The sequence below is a fragment of the Megachile rotundata genome, chromosome 4 (assembly GCF_050947335.1).
Source record: "Megachile rotundata isolate GNS110a chromosome 4, iyMegRotu1, whole genome shotgun sequence".
NCBI lineage: Eukaryota > Metazoa > Arthropoda > Insecta > Hymenoptera > Megachilidae > Megachile > Megachile rotundata.
Genome location: NC_134986.1, coordinates 13,228,672 through 13,242,925, shown reverse-complemented (window position 1 = coordinate 13,242,925; position 14,254 = coordinate 13,228,672). Strand labels below are relative to the sequence as shown.

The 14,254-nt window shown below is 35.9% G+C and overlaps 1 protein-coding gene across 1 annotated transcript in view; it reads right to left on the bottom strand.

The window, feature by feature from the left end:
• LOC100881394 (uncharacterized) overlaps positions 1–14,254 on the bottom strand; it is a 68,270-nt gene that overhangs the window by 21,914 nt on the left and 32,102 nt on the right. The window contains exons 2-5 of the mRNA XM_012289217.2: positions 2,917–3,120; positions 2,185–2,277; positions 1,045–1,230; positions 920–958 (exon numbers count right to left, since the gene is read on the bottom strand). Coding sequence (XP_012144607.2) covers positions 920–958; positions 1,045–1,230; positions 2,185–2,277; positions 2,917–3,120 — 522 coding nt within the window. The remainder of the gene's footprint in view (positions 1–919; positions 959–1,044; positions 1,231–2,184; positions 2,278–2,916; positions 3,121–14,254) is intronic.

Sequence of the window (14,254 nt, the reverse complement as noted above, 5' to 3'; positions counted from 1 at the left end):
TCTTAGCAGGGACCTTCCCGAGGATAATTAGATGGTACTTGATGCTCGATAAAATCCGATGCAATTTAAAAGAATTAAAAGTTCAGCACACAACGGGCGCCTGATTTTGTCCCGCGATGCGATTTTTCCTTATAAGCCGAGCTTAAATTTAAACTCAGCCATCCGACGAACAACGTAGCGTGGCTTCTTCTAAAGCGGCTGATATAGCGACCGGTGGCAAACTTTCCTTTTTATCGCGTTTAAACTTTTCGTCGCAACTTTCACCGGATAGAGTCGCTGTCTGAGCGGCTTTTCTCTAAGAGACAGAACCGCCTGCTTGCGTTGCACGCGATTATTAAACCCGCGTACGGGATCAACAGCTAAACTGAAAGGCAAACGACTCGGATCTAAATAAAGTTATCCTCAACTTATTTCGACGATACTTTCTTACTTCGTTGCTAGATTACGTTTTTTATTTTTGTTGGTGCAAGGGTGAGTTCTCTTGCAAATCTCTGCATTCTTGCGAGCTTAGAATTTCAAGGATGTTGGGTTGGAATGTTTGGTTTACACAGAACCCTTCTTAGCAAGATCTTCTCGCAACCATTAAAAAGCTTCAAATCTTCAACTCACAAGGTGGCAGAAATAAAATACCTGCAGTTATCAGAATACGTCTTTCATAAAAGTTTCATCAACCCCTTAACCTATAACCTCTCTACAAGTGCATCGAACTGATCCATTTAATTATTCTTGCAACGTTGAAGATAAAGAAGGTACAAATATAAGGAATATTTTAGATGTAGCAATCATTGCACACCTTCCAAGTTGCAACAAACAAACCGTCAAGGTGAAACAAACCACATATTTCACCAGTTACGTGCTACATGTGGAATACGATATCACACGAGTTAACTCAACGAAGATAAAGATGCTAAGAACTTACCATTTCCGATGATGGGTGCGACAGTGGAGGACAGCGTATCTTGAATGTGAAAAAAGAGTCGTTATAAGTTATTCTGGAAAGAAGGTAGACGAAGCGTGTTCGCGAGTAAAGAGAGTGAGACTCACGGGTGCAATTGTACGAAACAGGGCAACAAGAGTGAGGGGCATAAAGCGGAGTGCATCCTGGCAGGGGCAGCAGGCACTTCGGTCTGATGCATCTTCTCGCGCCAGAGATGCAGTAGCAATACTCGCATCTACGTGAGCCCATCATCGCTGAACCCGGCCCGTATCTCACGCCCTCGTGCAGGCAACCTGATTGTTAACACGAACAACCTTCAAGCTGCTTGAATCTTTTAAGTGAGAACATCCTCGTGCACGGTCTACTTTAAGGGTGTTATTTTACCTTCTTTTTTTTCTTTTAACGAAAATATTTTCTTGCACGTACACTCAGCGGCAACGTAGGCGCACTTTTGGAAACCAGGTGGAAGATATCGATCTTTCATCTTTGAGGTTTCTTGTACTCTTGGATTATGGAATTTTTGGTTATTTATGAGGTCGTGAAGTTTTTAAGGTTTCGAATTTTGTTAGTCTTAAGTCTTAGAATTTCTTGTTTTCAAATATTCGAATTTTTTAGGTTATGAAATCTTTGAAGTTTCTAGGTTTTCAAATCTTTAAATCTTCTAGGTTTTCGACTCTTCTTTCCTAGATATTCAAGTCTTTGAATTTTTCAGATTTATATATTTCTTTTTGGAGGAGTGTCTACGATGCTGGCGAGTGTACAGTCAAGAGCAAGTTCTCCTTATTATAAAAATGGCAGCCGAGGGAATCTCTCACTCGCTGGGAATGGATTAAGAATTTTGGGATGTAGAAGGTGGGAAAGTGTGGATTTGGGAATATAGGGATTTGTTTGTGTAGGAATTGGGGTGTGTAGGGATTTGGGGGATTAAGAATTTGGGTAGCTAGGAATTAAGGAAAATTGGTATTGAGATTTAGGATTTTGGGATCTGTAGATGTGAAATGTAGGAGCTCAAAATATTACAATATTTAATAAGTATATACAATATGTAGAATATATAGGAATAAAAAATTTGATGATACTTATTCATGTATATGTATATGCATACACATATGTATACAGTATGACAAGATATATAATATTTCTAAGTATATATATAAATTTGTAAATTTTTAGATTCATCATCAGTAGACTCCAAAGTACAAACTTGATACATAAATTTTAATAATATATCTCATCCTATAAGTTACCTTGAGAATGAGGATTCTGCAGCAGTTCCTCCTCGTTCAGGTTTTCTTGTTCCACGTGAACGTTGGATCTTCGTAACGCGTTTACAGAGTCGCCTGCAAGATGCATACATATTTAATTCTACTTAAACATTTAAGAAATCCTCTTTAATACGTTAGTTACGATGAAAGCAACCTGTAACGCTTTGTAATTTAATTCAAATACCATCAACGTTATTTAATATAATACAACCTAACCTAACCTATAAACGTTACTTTCTTCCTACATTAATTTCTTATTTTTTAACGTTGCTTATATATTTTTTGTCTTTTCGTTTCCCTATTTCAATATAATTATAACTTGACTATTTCTTTGTACTTTCTTGTATTTTATTTATTTTTTATATTATTTTATTATATTCTTCTTATGTTGCTCATTTTTTATTTCTTATCGCTACTTATATATTTTTTACCTCTTCATTTGTCTATTTTAAGGAAATTGTAACTTGACTATTTCTTTGTATTTTCTTGTATTTTATTTATTATTTTTATTCGTTTATTATATACCTCTTACGTTGCTCATTTTTTATTTCTCATAACTGCTTATACATTATTTACCTCTTCGTTTGTCTTGTTTAAAATAATTATAACTCGACTATATCTTCATATGTAGTTACATTTTATTTGTTTTTTGTATACGTTTATACAGCGTGAAATATGTACCGTAGAAGGTGATAATCTTCTAATTCTACTCACGCGATTCTCCGCAAACCAACTCGGCACAGCAAACGTTCTCTCCTGGTGAACGAACGCGACATCCAGGGGGTGGTGGGTTTGGTAATCGTGGACAAACTCGAAGACGACATCTGAGCGCACCCTCCGTGCATCTGCACTGCAAGCAGGGCTCGGACGTGATCACGGACGTACCCTCTTGATATCTACGACCCTCGTACCTGCATCCTGTAACAGAAAATCCGGCTGCCGTGGTCAGATTAAACAAGATTTATTCGCTTGAGCGTTACGTGTTCGTGTGTTGGATTTTAACTTTCTTCGATTCACACTCGCTATATTGCCGTTTCACAAATTTCCATGAGTTCCACTAATATGCAATTAATTTCCATGCGTTGCTTTATATCAAAGTTAATTTCCATATGTTGTATTGTCGTATGAGGAATTTGGGGAGCGTTGTATTGTCACGTGATGGATTTGGGGGCTTTGTATCGTCACGTGGTAGATTTGGGGACGTTGTCATGTGACGCGATAGATTTCCACGCGTTGTTTTACCACGCGATAGATTTCCACGCGTTGTTTTACCACGCGATAGATTTCCACGCGTTGTTTTACCACGAGTTAGATTTCCACGCGTTGTTTTACCACGCGATAGATTTCCACGTGTTGTAACACCACGCATTAGATTTCCACGCGTTATAACACCACGCGATAGATTTCCACGCGTTGTATTACCACGCGATAGATTTCCACGCGTTGTATTACCACGCGATAGATTTCCACGCGTTGTATTACCACGCGATAGATTTCCACGCGTTGTATTACCACGCGATAGATTTCCACGCGTTGTTTTACCACGCGATAGATTTCCACGTGTTGTATTACCACGCGTTAGATTTCCACGCGTTGTAACACCACGCGATAGATTTCGACGCGTTGTATTACCATGCGATAGATTTCTACGCGTTAGATTTCCACGCGTTGTATTACCACGCGATAGATTTCCACGCGTTATATTACCACGCGATAGATTTCCACGCGTTGTTTTACCACGCATAGTATTTCCACGCATTGTACCACTACGTGATAGATTTCCACGCGTTGTGACACTACACGATAAATTTCCGCACATGGTAATACCACGTGACCATTTTCCACGCGTTGCACCGCCATTTTGTCGACTTCCACGCATAGTAATACCACGTGATCAATTCCCACGCGTTGTACCGCCATTTTATAGATTTCCACGCATAGTAATACCATATGACCCGTTCCCACGCGTTGTATCACCACATAACAAATTTCTACGCGTTGTATTATCACGCGTTTAATTTCTACATGTTCAATTACGGCACGATAGATTTCTATGCGATGCACCGTCATTTTGTCGCCTTCCATGCATAGTAATACCACGTGATCAATTTCCACGCGTTGCATTATATTATGGGTTATATTAACTATGGATTTTGTATATTATATTATATCTTTCTATACGATATATTACATATCGTAATTACGTGTATATCACACATGTACATAACCTATTATACCTGCATACCTATACTATATTATACAATACGCTATGTATAGCGCACCCTATGTTTGAATGACCGATAAATTTGCAATTTAAAATTAATCTACCATTGAAAAATATATCACAAACAATTTTGCAAGTTTAAATAAAATGGAAGTAGCAAATAATGTCTAGTAACTCAAACATCCCCGCATAAAGCCCACACAGTTTGATCGCGAGCCAGAAATTCTATTACCAAAGGCATAAAAAATGATCATTCCCGTACGTTCCCCTTTCTATTTCGACTACATCAATTCTCATATTTCACGTCATCTTGCCGCGCACTCGCTGACTTGATCCCCATAAACACGTCAGTTTCGCGCGTCATGCGATAAACATTTATTTCCCTCTTCCACCCTTAAATCCTATTACCATGCTGTCCTTCAGGTTTCACCGCCTTCACGCTCTTTCTCCCGTTGTTCACTGCAAATTGGGCTCCGAAATTAGTTTATCGAGTCACAAGAATTTTGAGAACGTTATTGTCAATTTTTGTACAGGGACAAAGCTTTGTTCGGAAAATGTTGGAGCGAATCAAAGGTTATTTTTTTCGTTATTCGAACACGTACAGCTCCATTACAACTAGTTCTACGGTAATACCTTGTAATCCCGTTCGCTCCGTCGTCGAAATCGGTTTGAAAAGCGAGGATGGTCGCGTTTCCGTCGCGAAATTTCGCGATTTACGCGATATAATTTCACCGTTTTCGGTAAAAATTTCACACAGGTAAAATCTGATAATCGAGCAACCCCGCACTTTGAGAATTTCACTTTTATTTCAATTTCTTGATTTATGCCCTTTTTTTTCAATTTACCGCGTTTCTTTCGGGTATGATAGATTGACGGTGTTGCGAAGCGAGCGTACAAGTTTTATGTTATTTGATTTGCGCCGTTTTTTGCGGTATTGCAGTGCGGCCTGGCGGAAAATTGTGTTTGAAAAATGCACGGGGTAAATTGGTCGAGACTCGGTTAACAAACGTGATAAATGGAATGGATTTTATCATCTTTCGCTCGTTTTTTTCGGTCACACAATTGTACGGGTAATTAGACTCGTTGAAATATTAGCAAGCAAATATCAAACACGTGTTTGATGTACGCTTATTTTTTTTCACGCTGAATCGAACATTAGCTCGTATTCCGCGATTGCTGGATAAAAGGTTTCGGGTTTTTATGGATTACGTTTATCGAGTTGACTTTGGACATTTTAATTCCTCGATTGGTGGCCGTTTGTTTGTCATACGAATATTTAACGCGTTTCGAGGATTGATGGCGCGAGGTGTTTAGTTAAATCACAAGTTTCACTGGGTGGAAAGGTTGTTCAATTTTTAGGTTATTTAGGTTTTCAATTTTTTTTTCGATATTTAGGTTATTTGGGGTTTCAATATTGCACTCGATATTTAGGATAATTTAGGGTAGGTTAGGTTTTCAATACTTTGGTTAATATTTAGGTTAGGTTAGGTTCTCAATTTTTTGTTCAATATTTAGGTTATTTGGGGTTTCAATATTTCACTCGGTATTTAGGATGTTTAGGTTAGGTTAGGTTTTCAATATTTTTTCAATATTAGGTTAGATTAGGTTCTCAATTTTTTGTTCAATATTTAGGTTATTTGGGGTTTCAATATTTCACTCGATATTTGGGATATTTAGGTTGGATTAGATTATCAATGTTTTGTTGATTACTCAGGTTAGGTTAGGTTATCAATGTTTTGTTGATTACTCAGGTTAGGTTAGGTTATCAATGTTTTGTTGATTACTCAGGTTAGGTTAGATTATCAATGTTTTGTTGATTACTCAGGTTAGGTTAGATTATCAATATTTTGTTAATTACTCAGGTTAGGTTAGGTTATCAATGGGTTGTTGATTACTCAGGTTAGGTTAGATTATCAATGTTTTGTTGGCTACTCAGGTTAGGTTAGGTAATGAATATTTTGTTGAATATTTAAGTTAAGTTTTCAATATATCGTTCAATTTGTAAAATATTTAGGGGTTGATTATCTGCACCTAACTAACAACTAAATACTCCAACGCAACTATAAGTTTGCAAAAATAATTTGTACATGCATCGGTAGCCTCGGATGAAGATAAACGAAGGAAATCAGTATCCACGCGATCGTCGCGGCCGTCACCTTGCATCGCAGACAAAGCGTGACCCTCGTAAAGACCTCCAGTCTCGTTATAATGTCTTTCACACTTGATGTCACTCAGTTCTCACGATTGTTCTAACCACACAAACCTACAGTAGGTCAGAAAACTTTCTGATTCAGTTAAATATCTGTGTGAAATTAACACTAAGTTTACAGACGTTTGATGCTATATAATTAAATTTGAACTACAGTAGAAAAATAAATAAATTGAAGATAACTACCTAAGACATTCTTTACCTTAACAAAAGTTGAAATTTTCACAAAAATTTCTTAACAAGTTCTGTCATTTAAAATAAGAACTACTATAATCTATAAGAGACTGAAGATTAATACTGAATCCTGATAATATTGAAGTGTTCCATAAATCTAATGTCAAACCAAGTTGTCTTTCGAGTAGAAATTTCGCACCGGTGAATCTCGTTCCTCGATATAATACTTGATAAGTGACATCAAGTGTGAAAGCCGCAGTACAACGTGTGCGCAACGTTACGTTTCACGGTTATGTCGTTCCCGCAGCAAGGTTGAGTGGGAGGCGTTCGTGGAAGGAGAAAGGCTGAACGAAACGGGAAGACCGTGATAGCCGGAGGGAACAGAAAGGCAACAGGCAGGAAGAGAAAGGGGAAAAGGGTTGTCTCGAACAGAGAGCGTGGGCAGAGTTCGCTTCATTCATAGGTTCGTATGCACACGAAGCCGCCCGTTGCACCGTTGCGTTGCACTTTGCGGTGCGTGCATCGATGCGATAGCAGTGACTCTCAAGGCCGACCTGCCTCTCGGGACAATAACGTTACTCAGGCCTGATTACCCCCTTTCTAATTGCCACGGCCGTGGCTTTTGTCCTCGGGATCGGGTTCCTGATCGCCAACTTGTAATTCAACGAATTGCTATTGAACACCGAGGGTTGCCCTTTGTACCCTCGACGATGCCTCGATGGCCGGCCTACCACTTCCTACGGCTACAGGAAGTTCACGGTTGCTTCGTACCAGACATTATTTATTGCAGTATCTTTCGGATAAGGGACTTTTTTTTACTTTTATGAAACTGACTTTTACTGGAAGTTTATTCGGTTGGATAATTTTAGGTTCAACTATCTGGACAATTTTGGACAACTTTGGAGAATTTTGGACAACTTTGAACAATTAGGGACAGTTTTGGACAAATCATATATAATAAAAACATGAAAAATCTCAACACAATTTACTTGTATATTTGTTATATTATAAGAAGTTCAAAATATTTGTTCACACCATTGGACGCATAATTTTTAACCAATTATTTTCAGTTTATATTTTCAACATTTGTTATGTTCTTATTAATTCAAGAATTTTATCAAACTTCTTTGGTTGACAAATTTAATAAAAATGCAGAAAGTAGTGTTTTTTCATGTATGTTAAAAATTGCATATTTTGTCAAATTAATACATAATGAGGGTCTTAACTATTGATAAAAAGATTGTCATCTTCAAGAATTTTATCAAACTTGTTTTATTGAAAAATTTAATAAAAATACAGAAAGTGTGGTACTTTTCCATGTATGTTAAAAATTGCATATTTTGTCAAATTAATACAAAATGAAGTATTGATAAAAAGACAGTCCTACAGTAATAACTATAGTGATTTAATTTTGGCACAGTAATAGTCTTAGTAAAGCAATGGAAAGCTGTAAGAGCATAAAATTGCTACAATTTATTTGGGTCAATCGTTGATTCTGGTCAATTGCATTTTGTAAAGTTGAAGGTAAAAAGGAAGTCAAAATCCTTGGCTTGTTAGTAAACTCTTCGATAAGCTACTTAACAAACTGGAACCTTAGAGGGTTAAAGGGTCTCCAGAAATCGATACTTAAGGAAGAGCTCGCAAGAATAGGATTTCTTTAGTTTTCACGGGCCAGGCTTCTTACAGTTCAGAGTGCTGGAACTTTCTGAGAATAAACTGTATCCTTTCAAAGTGTACTTCGATACTCCCTTAACTCTTCAGACCGCTTTATCGAAAGTTCAATGACGAGTCGATTGATAAATCGGTCATAGAATTGTTAATTCGTTGAACACAGTTGTCGAGCTCTGCTTCAAGGATTAAAAAATAATCTAAGAGGTGTAATAATAGTAGGAAATATATTCAAGAAGTATAATAATAATTTAATTAAAAAAATTTGAGAAAATGTTAGGAAGAGTAATGAGTTAATGCATCTGCATATAGGATGTCCACATCAGTTTATGCCCACATATACTAATACATATGTCTAACCACGACGTATATCATATAGCATATGTAATCACACACATACATCAAGTTATACCACATACACATCAACCTATAGTATGTTTAACCACATACATGCATCAAGTTATATGTCTAACCACATATACGTCATCCTATGTCTAACCACATGCATGCATCAATCCTGTGTCTGATCATACATACATGAAGCTAAAGCGTGTCTGATCACACACATGAATTTTCACTGTGACTGTAATTATGTTTAAGTACTAAAATTAATATTGAAGTCCACGAAAAATAAAAGTATGAAAAGGAATAAATGAATAATATAAGGAGGCATTATGTATCAAATGAAAATATTTGTGGAGACCAACTGTGACTGTAATTATGTTTATGGACTAAAATTAATATTGAAGTCCACGAAAAATAAAAGTATGAAAAGGAACAAATGAGTAATATAAGGAGGCATTATGTATCAAATGAAAATATTTGTGGAGACCAACTGTGACTGTAATTATGTTTAAGTACTAAAATTAATATTGAAGTCCATGAAAAAAAAATTAAAAAAATTGAATTAAATTAAATTAAATAAAAAAATTAAACAGTAAAAAAATTCTATTAAGAGGGAAAATAGAAATTTGAAAAATACCCATAATAATTTGTATGAATATCTAAAAAAGAGCATCCACTTTCATAGGAGGAACAGGATCCCTCTAAGGATAACGTAAGATTAAAGCCGAATAAATATTCATATATTGTTTCAAGGGAACCATCTTGGAAGAAGTAATAACAATTTGAAGGAGTACTTTCATATTTTCTGCATACTTTTCTCTCTTCTTAGCCTGTTCGGGTTAGTGAAAGCCTTCAGGCATCCAAGAAGCATCTCTGGTTAAACAACATATTCTTTTTGTCGGGGAGAGTAAAGATTGCTATCCTGTAAAAATTCCTCTTACTATGGAAGGGTAAAAAAGGATGGACTTCCCTCTAACAAAAATTCCGCTTCCTTTCTTTCGTCATTTTTTTCCCCCCCTCGTCCTCCTCTCGCAGAAAGTGTTTTTTCTTCAGTAAGGAAAGCTACTTCCTTGCACCGGGAGGAACCGCTATAGACTTCGTTCCTTTGAGGAACACCGTCAAAGAACAGGATATTGGTAAACTCGATGGCAAAGCTTTATTACGTTAAGCTTAAAGAGGCCACTCTTCGTTGTTGGAACCTTGAACCACTTACGTAACAAAGTATGTAATTCAACATAGACCTGGGACACGCTCGCTCACCAACCCTTGAATTTCTATTCTTTGTACGCTACAAACGAACCGTGGTATCACGAATTTATTTCAATTACTTTATATCGCTCTGAGGGTTTTACTTTAATTATTCGAAATCGTTTTAAGTTACGAGGTCTTACCGCTGATTTTTATGCTTTAATTGCGGTTTTTAGGTACTGATGGGCAGAATGGGATTTTCGGGGGGAATGGGATTTACGGTAGGGAGATTGTTTGATGTGATGTATTTGGTATTTGGAGATTTGAGAAATTCGGGAGGTAGGGTGAAAATTTAGGAATTTGGGAAACTTGGGAATTTGGACAAGTAGGGTGAAAATTTAGGAATTTGAGAAATTTGAGAATTTGGGGAAGTAAAGGGACAATTTAAGAATTTGGGAAACTTGGGAATTAGGGGAGGTAGAGTAAAAATTTAGGACTTCGGGGAATTTGAGAATTTAGAGAGGTAAAGTGACAATTTAAGAATTTGGGAAACTTGGGAATTTGGGGAAGTAGGGTGAAAATTTAGGAATTTGAGGAATTTGAGTATTTGGGGAGGTAAAGGGACAATTTAAGAATTTGGGAAACTTGGGAATTAGGGGAGGTAGAGTAAAAATTTAGGACTTTGGGGAATTTGAAAAATTGGGGAGGTCAAGGGACAATTTAAGAATTTGGGAAACTTGGGAATTTGGGGAAGTAGGGTGAAAATTTAGGAGTTTGAGGAATTTAAGAATTTGGGGAGGTCAAGGGACAATTTAAGAATTTTGGAAACTTGGGAATTTGGGGAAGTAGGGTGAAAATTTGGGAATTTGAGGAATTTGAGAATTTGGGGAGGTAAAGGGACAATTTAAGAATTTGGGAAACTTGGGAATTAGGGGAAATAGGGTGAAAATTTAGGAGTTTGAGGAATTTGAGAATTTGGGGAGGTAAAGGGACAATTTAAGAATTTGGGAAACTTGGGAATTAGGGGAAGTGGGGTAAAAATTCAGAAATGTTGAAAACTAGGGAATTTGGGGTCGGAAAATGGAGAATTTGACAATTTGGAAATTAGAAAATTTGAGTATTTGGATTTGAATTGAAAAATTAAAAAATTCAGAAATCCGGAAAATTTGCAAACTTAATAAATTAGAATTTTGTTAATTAATAACTTATAACTCAACCTCAAAACTTAAAACCTCATAAATTTACCGATTTAAACATTTTAGAATTACAGAACAGGATAATCTAAAATTCCTAAATAATTAGAATAGCGTAAATAAAAATTGATAAAGAATCGATGGCGCCAGCTCGTGAAGACAGCGGCGCGAAGGTTCCCGCGCTTTTAATTAAAACATGGCCGTCGAAGGAGTTGCATCGAGCGATTATTAATCGGACGCAATCACGCGATATTTCCTCGCGATACGTCCGCCAAACCTGCACGAATTTATCTCCACGTCGCGGCTGATTTATCAACTGAAATCCGATTTATCAGCGCGTCGCAGCCGCGCGAGAGATCCTCGCGGATTCACCAATGGATTGGTCAATCTGCTCGATCCATCGTGACGACACTATTCTTCTTTTTGCCTCCTCTTCGTTCGACTGCATTCCACCGAAATAGAACAAATCGGTCCTTCTTTTAATTTCCTGCCAACAACTCCTCTGACCTGGCTCGTTCGATACGATTCATCGATCTTCAACTTCCGGTCAGAAGCCGTAACTCAGGATTCCTCTTCGTATAATTGATTGTGTCTGCACGATTGTTTTAATTAACTCCTCAGATATCAGGTATTTTTTTTTAACTTTTATGGCGGTCGTTTTGTTATTTGAAAATTTCATTGACGAAATAATTTCGTTACGGAAATCAAATTATGGAAATAATTTTATTCGGAAAAGGGAATTATGGAATAATTTCATTAGTCGGAAATTTGGTTAAAAAGATTAAATTAGAGGAAGAATTTCATCAAGGCGTTAGGTTAATAGATAATATTGTTTAAAATAATTTTAAAATAAAATAGTGGATGTTGAAATAATTGAATTATGTAGATATGTAGGTTGAAAGTGTCTCCTCGAATTGAAATCAAAATTATGCTTTACTTAAATAAAAACACTGAATATTTAAAATATCAGAGTTATTCAAAGAACCAAAATGTACGTTCTGACATGAAACTCCATAACATTTAATTTGATATCGAGAAAAGTTTTAATCAACGCATTCATCATTTCTGGATGGTCTCTTTCATATTCTCTCATGTCAAATACCGTTGCTAATTTGAAACGACGTTAAAATGGAAGTTCTTGTTAAAAAAAAGATGAAGGAGATGTCTGCAGTGGGAAGTTAATATACCTACGTGTATTTACATTTTACATAGCAGTTTGATCGGTAAACGGATATCGAAATTCATCAGAGTATTCGTACCGGAAGTATTGGATTAGCCAGCGGGTTTCGATGCGAGGCGAGTTTGCCGTTAGTTAACAAATTTCTGAACCGCGAATATAACGTTATCGCGGCAAGTTTTATCACGCGAAAGTGGACGCGATAGCATTATACACGTTCGAAAATCATTGGGAATAAATGGGGCCCACTGGGTGCCTGTTTAAACCACGCGCAATTAGTTTTGGTGGATTCTCTCGAAGGAAACTTCGATTTTGCATTTCTGATTAACCCTCGATTTACTAGACTTAATGGCCACGTTTTATATGAAAGTAAATTATAAAAGAAACTAAATTAGAAGGTTATAGAAGCTAACCCAACTAACTTATATGATTCTTTACTTTGTTAAATGTCTTGACTGATGACGTCACAGTTGTGACGCACCACTGTTCACATATAACAAAAATAAATTATATTTGCCTTGCAATTAAGTTAAGATTAATAGTTGGAATACATAAGAAATTTAAATAGATATTTTTCGTATGAAGGTGAAGAAAATGAAATACTCCATTAAAACAAACAAATTTAACTCTTTGAGGTTAGGTCGCTTAAATACTTTCCTACCTGTCTCTCAGTCTTTTATGATAAAATATATTTCAGACAAACTAAGAAGTTTTAAGTTTAATTCTTTTAGGTTTTGTATCCTTAACAAGGTTTTTACTCAAATTTTTTAAAGTCAGTTTTTATTTTAGCAATATGAATTTTGTTTGGTAGTATACATTTATTTTAGCAATACAAATTTTGTTTAGTAGTATGCATTTATTTTATTAATATAAATTTTGTTTAGTAGTGTACATTCATTTTAGCAATACAAATTTTATTTTAGTACAATAAATTTACTTCAGTAATTTCATTTTTTAAATACAAGTATTATGCACATTGATAAGTTAGCTAAAAATGAACTGATCTTATGATTTTGACGATGAGTTACATTACTGTACCACAAGTTTTATTACTTTACTATATTACTATCTTGTTTTTTCATTTTTACGCTTTGCTTATATACTTCACTACTCACCATTCCACTACCCTACGACATAAGTGAATTTCTAATTTTAGGATCTTAATACGAAAATCAACGTTATGTCCCAGTTCTTTCAAGGATTAATTACGAATAAGAAAAATACCATTGTCCACATCTGCCGCTAGGAATTCAGCCGGTCGATTATGATACTAATTATACGGAATAATATCGTATTGTCTTGCGTTACGCAATGAAGCACCGCTAGACGCATCCGAGAGCTTACGCTGCACCGCTAATTTATGGATCAATTTCGAATACAATATCGCCGTTTCCGGTACACGCATTGTTCAGGCTTACCATCGTTCGCCACAATTATGCTACGAAAATCTTTAACGTCGGATCTAGGATATCCGATACAATTTCATTAAGCAAATCCTAAATCCGTAAGAAACTCACGATTCCAAAAATTCTAATCAAAATTTTAATTTAGAAATTTTTCTCTTTTCTTTGTATCAGAAATTTGGAAGACGATAAGAACTTCTTTACAAAGAAATCCACGTTAAGTATTAATTCGAGGTACCTCTTCGGTGTAACTCTTGTACAATTAATTAATCACAAGTGTGTAGCAGGTAATAAAAAACAATTTCTACTGTAACCATAGACGAACTGAATGGTTCATAAACCTAACCTATAAATAACCCTAACTTACACATAATCCTAACCTATAAATAAGGTTTCCTAACCTACAAATAAAATCTTCCATGAAAAAAGTAATAATTCACTGCATATGTAAAAATGATAGAATCTCTCAAA